Source organism: Bison bison, unplaced genomic scaffold, assembly GCF_000754665.1.
Source record: "Bison bison bison isolate TAMUID 2011002044 unplaced genomic scaffold, Bison_UMD1.0 scf7180017864466, whole genome shotgun sequence".
NCBI lineage: Eukaryota > Metazoa > Chordata > Mammalia > Artiodactyla > Bovidae > Bison > Bison bison.
In genome coordinates this window covers 10327444-10332819 of record NW_011495027.1, presented here as the reverse complement: position 1 = coordinate 10332819, position 5376 = coordinate 10327444, and the positions used below count along the sequence as shown (strand labels likewise).

At 60.9% G+C, this 5376-nt stretch overlaps 1 protein-coding gene across 1 annotated transcript in view; it reads left to right on the top strand.

The window, feature by feature from the left end:
* The first annotated feature begins 378 nt into the window (after positions 1-378).
* GFI1 (growth factor independent 1 transcription repressor) overlaps positions 379-5376 on the top strand; it is a 10650-nt gene continuing 5652 nt past the window's right edge. The window contains exons 1-5 of the mRNA XM_010860508.1: positions 379-1929; positions 2811-3021; positions 3343-3817; positions 4348-4516; positions 4906-5235. Of these exons, the coding sequence (XP_010858810.1) occupies positions 2907-3021; positions 3343-3817; positions 4348-4516; positions 4906-5235 (1089 nt within the window). The 5' untranslated portion in view covers positions 379-1929; positions 2811-2906. The remainder of the gene's footprint in view (positions 1930-2810; positions 3022-3342; positions 3818-4347; positions 4517-4905; positions 5236-5376) is intronic.

Below are 5376 nucleotides of genomic sequence, written 5' to 3'. Positions count from 1 at the left end.
GTGTCCTGAATCTGTGACTTCTTCTCGCTGCGGAAGTCTCCCAGGAGCCAAGAATAGTTCTTTTTCTTTCGAGTCATTTCTAGTGCCCGGGTGTTTGGGCCCTCTGGGTCTTCCCATCTCCTGCCTTCCCACAGAGGAAAAAAAAAAAAACACGGAGAGAGCCGCGGGGGAGGGCGCTAGGAAGGCCGGGCCCCTTGTCCACCCCCTATACACCCTTGCGCAAAGGAGGAGCGCGCCCTGCCGCCCGACTGGGGCTTGGAGGAGGGGAGGGGGGCAGGTCTGACAAGGCTAAGCGAGCTACTCCTTAACGCTCAGGAAGTGAAGCTTGTGGTTTTGGGGGCTGAGCTCGGAAGGAGATTTAAAAAAAGAGAGAAAGAGAGACAGCGCGGTCTCTCCCGAAAGCAACTCAGTTTGAAAACTCTCGGAGCGCTGTGCCCGCGCCCTGACCCCTCAGGTAGGTCCGCTGCGCCTCTCTCCCTGGCGGGGGCGGACGCGGGAACTGGCACGGCGCTGCCGCTGCGGGGTAGACCGGAGGGCTCTACCGGGTTCCCACACGAGGTCGGCCGCAGCTTGGGAGCCAAAAGAGCTGTATCCTCTTGGTCCCCGCGCGACCCATACGGAGGCGCTGGGGATCTGGCTCAGAGGACCCACGCCAGGCAGTTTGGTTCTGCGAGGGAGCGGGATCCACAGGAAAGGAAACATCTGGTGGGGAGACGGCGGCAGCTGAGCTCTCCAGCTCCCGCCATCCCAGGCCCTGGCTGCGAAGAGTCTCGGCCGGCCCGCGTGCGCCGACGGGACCGCCCCACCCCTCGGCCGCCAGCTGCTGCGAGAGGTCGCCTTCCCACGCGATCAGCCCTTGGTCCTACTACCGCTCTACCCACTCCACCCTCCCGGGAACGGACGGAGCCTGCCAGGCTGAAAGAGAGGCGTGCGGCTGTGGCCCGAGTCGGGAGGTTGCTTGCGTGCCTGCCTGATCCCGCGCTGTTCCAGCCAGTCCAGACTCGGCGGCGGTGGGGACAGCTCATCCCTGCATCTCCGCCCCACCCCCGTCCCGCTCCGCACCGAGCCGCAGCAGGGCCCCTCGGGACATTTTCACCCTCGTTTTCCTTTTCCTCCGAGTTTCATAGCCGTTTAAGAAATTGATTTTTGGCTTTGTGGTGTCTTAAGTAGACAGCCGACGGAGCGGCTCATGCCGGGGCTCAGAGAAAACTGAACAGACAGTCGTTCGCCCTAGGGCAGCCGAGCACCCCGAAGCCTCCTAAATCCCCGATCGTAGGGGCTGGCCCGGACACGGGCGGGTGGCACCCTCACCCCTAGGGGCCTTCTGGCGTTTAGGACACGGGAAACATCCCTTGGGACTCAGCTACACGTCCCAGCGGTCTTTTTCTCTCAAGCCTATCCTGTCCTTCTTCCGGGGAAGGGGACATGGTGGGGGCGTGGAGCGAGAATCCGTCTTGACTCCGGAGCGCCCACCGGCTGACTTTAGACCCTGGGAGCCGCATGACCCCTAGGCTGGCAGAAAAAAACCGGGCAAAGCCCAAGGATGACCCTTGTCCCGCCCGGGGATCCCCAGCGCCCTTGTGTCTGAACTAACCAAGACAACCGAGAGCTGCCATGCCCGAAGAGCCTACAGCTCGCACGTGAACCCGGCCCCCATCGCCTTCACCGAGAGAGAAAGGCACATTCGTTTTCCCCGGACCTCCTAGCCCTCCTAGCCCCGCCCCCGTAGCGAGCCAGGGGCAAGAACCGTAGGCGCTGCCCCGCCTCCCCGCCGGGCTCAGGTTTCGACCCCGGGATTAGGTGAACTGATTGTGGGGGTTAATGAGAGCGGAGTAGCGGGCACTAACTCCCTCCCAGGCCCGCGAGCCCGGACCCCGGCTCTCCTGCTGCTGCCAGAGCAGCCTGCGCTCTCCCCGCGTGCTCTAAAAGGTGGGTTTTCTTCGGACTCCCGGACGTCGTGCGTTTCCCAGCCGTCGCGCACGAATCCGGCTGGACTTTCCGTAGGCGAGGTTTCTGGTGAGCAGAATGGCAAGTGCTTTTCCGAGACGTTGTTAGGTGTCCATGGTCCAGTATGTCTTGCTCGGATACCTGATTCTTCTCTGCGCACCCGCGTCGCAACTTTTTCCCTGCGTGGGGGCACGAGTCAGGGCGTTCAAGATCACCGGGAAGCGAGTTTTCCCCGGGACCTTGCTTGGTCCTCTGCCACCTGCTTCCCTACCTTCCTGCCTTCTTTCTCCGGCCTTTGCTTCTCCCTAGTCCTTCTGCTGCAGTTCCCCCGACCCCGCCTCTCAGCCAGCAGGAGCCCTTTCTCCCCAGACCTCTTTTCACTGCAGTCTGTGAGCCTGCTCTTGGAGGCTTGGCTCTTTGCCCCAAGCGAGTTCGCTACCGTCTACACATTCCCCTCCCAGCCCCACTAAATTGATTGGCGCGTCTACGCCTTTCGCAGATCCGTATAGGCAGTGTGTGGTCGAGTTGGGGTAACTGGCCCGCTGGGGACTTCAGCTCTCCAAGAGTTTGATACCACAATGAGTTTTGCTAGGGAAGGGGAGGGGCCGAGGGGCGTGGGCAGGGCAGAAGGAAGAGGCCTGAGTCGGAGCCCGGAGACGGGTTGAGCTACAGCGGCAGCAGCGGCGGGCTCGCGCCACCTGTCCGAGTGCCACCTGGTGAGCGTGGCGCAGCGGGGCCAAGCCCCTCCTCCCGGGGGCCTTCCTCCCTCCTCCCTGCCCGAACGCTCTCTCTGCTCCGCTGCCCAGTCCCGGGGCCCCGGAGCGTGCTGACCCGCGCGTTTCCACCCTGTTCTCCTCTCGCAGGTCTCCGCCTGGCTGGGGCTGACGAACTCGGGTGAAGGTGGGCTGACGGCGGCTCCCGCGACCCTTGGAGAGGAGCGGGGAGCGCGCCCGACCACCATGCCGCGTTCGTTCCTGGTTAAGAGCAAAAAAGCTCACAGTTACCACCAGCCGCGCTCCCCGGGACCTGACTATTCCCTCCGCCTGGAGAATGTACTGGCGCCAGGCGGAGCAGGTGCGGGGAGGGCGCGGGCCGGGAGGGACTGCTCCCGGGGCCGTAGACTCTGCGTCCCGCCACGCCATCTCCTAGGAACCGGGGGAAGAGTTCTGAACCCCCTTTGCTGCCTTTTCTTGTTACCCACTGTTTGGGTTCCTTTCGGGCTCGTCGCCTAGATTGCCAAGGCCTCCCTGCTCTCGCCCTTGGATCCAGGAGGGTTCAGGCCAGGTCTGGGGAGAGCTAAGAGAGCCCAGGTGCCACCATCTGGGGGGACGCACTTCAGAACCATCGGGCCCAACCAGACCCAACCTGAGCCCCTATCCGGCCTCTTCTCCGCAGACGGCATCTCGAGCACAGGCGGGGCGAAGGCGGAGCTCAGGGGCCGTGTGTCCCCCGAGTCTCAGCTGACCGAAGCCCCCGACAGAGCCTCCGCGTCCCCTGGCAGCTGTGAGGGCAGCGTGTGCGATCGGAGCTCGGAGTTTGAAGACTTTTGGAGGCCTCCGTCGCCTTCTGTGTCTCCAGGTAGGGACCTGTTGGGGGCTCTGGGGCCCGGGGAGGGAGGCGGGGACAGGGACCCCGCGCTGAGCAATGAACCCGCGCGGCTTTGGGCACAGAAGTGCCAAATCGATTGCGGAGAATCTTTTCGAGAAGAGGGATTTGTTCTTGCTTCCCGAGGGGAGGCATTGGCTTCTCTAGGCCAGCGTCAGCCTGCTCGCGGGGGTCGGCTGCTTGGATCCCAGGCGACGGGACCTGGGCTGTTCATCCCTAACATTCATTGGCACGGAGCTAGTGGGCGAAAGAAAATAAATGAGTCGTTTCTTTAGGTAGCAATGTTGACATTTCGTTTTCTGACGAGAGATGATTGTTTACAAAGAGCCAGGATTCCAGAATACAGACCCCTCCCCGAGTCTCAAACAGAGACCTGGGCAGTCAGTGAAAAAAGAAGTGTCGTTGTCTTGAAAAATTAAGCTCGTTTCCGCGGCTTTGGGCCTGGCAGAGATGGGGCCCCAAGCCGGACAAAAATCTCGGTCCCTCGCTAGGTCTTCGCAGGCGCAGATTGGGGGCCTATTTTATTTTTTGTTCTGCCGGGTTGGCCCGGCTTTGGGAACCAGTGCTTGTTGGTTTCATTTCCAGCCAGCAATCGAGTTTCGCGCAAACTGAGTGACTTGCGCGTTGGGTGGGGGCGAGTCTCCGGTTCCGGCGGAGGGGCATGGAGAGCGCAGGACCGGGATTCTGCTAAGGACCGGTTATTTCCAGATTCCATTTACCAGTTTTAAAAGATACCCCCAACCCCATCCCACACTCAGTGTGTGGATCTGGCTAAGCGAGGGCGTCTGGGAACAGGCCACCGGAGAGTCCTTCTTGGCTGTGCTGGACACCGCCCCGCAAGGACTGGGCGCCGCCGGAATCTCCGACGGAAACTCGAAGTGAGAAGCCACTTCTCACTGAAGTGACTAGCCTGAGCTGGATCTGTTCACAGAACTGCAGTGTTTGTGAACAGATCTGTAAATCCGTGTGCACTGAGGGGAAAGTGTATATTGGTAGCTGGTTTTAACAAAATTCGCAGGGGTGGGGGTGCAGAAGGCCGCTAATTCGGAAAGTTGTTCGTCTTGCAGGTGGTGGCTAAACCTTCGATTCTAAATTATTCTCTAAGAAATTCGTGTTTTGTTTTCTTTTTTGTCCCCTGTCAAACTACGATAGGAATGGGAACGGGGAGTATTTTGGCAAACAGATCAAGCCCCAAACCCCCTTCCCGCTGCCTCTTCGCTACCTGCCAACACTGGATATTTAATAACGTTGAGAGTGCTTACACCTTCCCGTTGTTTTTTTTTCCCCAGACACAAATGTCTCGGATAGGTCGGGCCATATTTTATTGGTCCTCGTCTCCCTCCCTCATTATAGATCCCAGGAAAGAAAAAGGACGGAGTGGGAACACGTAGGGGCCGGGAAAGCGCCGGCACTGGGCCCTCTGCCCGCAGGCTCGTCCAGGTCCGAAACAGTGGCCGCTTTCTCGTCCGGCACAGCTCGGCTCTGCTCCAAACGTTTGTAAAGCATGGCGCGCCCTTCTCTACGCGGCCGCCACATGTGCCGGTCCAGTCTAAAAAGACCCTCTTAACGTCGTGCGCTTCGGCTGTCCTGGCACAGAAAGTCCTCGCCCGATATCATTTTAAGTTTCTGTGTGCTGCCTTGCCGCCTCCAGTGGTTCTCGGAGGCCCCAGGGACCCGGCCAGGGTTTGAGCCTGGAAGGCGTCCCTGGCACCCAACGCAAGGGCCGGCGCCCCGGCGCCCCAGGGATGGGTGCCTGGCAGTTCCATAGACACACCGACCGGTTGACCTGACCGGACGCCCTCTGTGCCTCCACAGCCTCGGAGA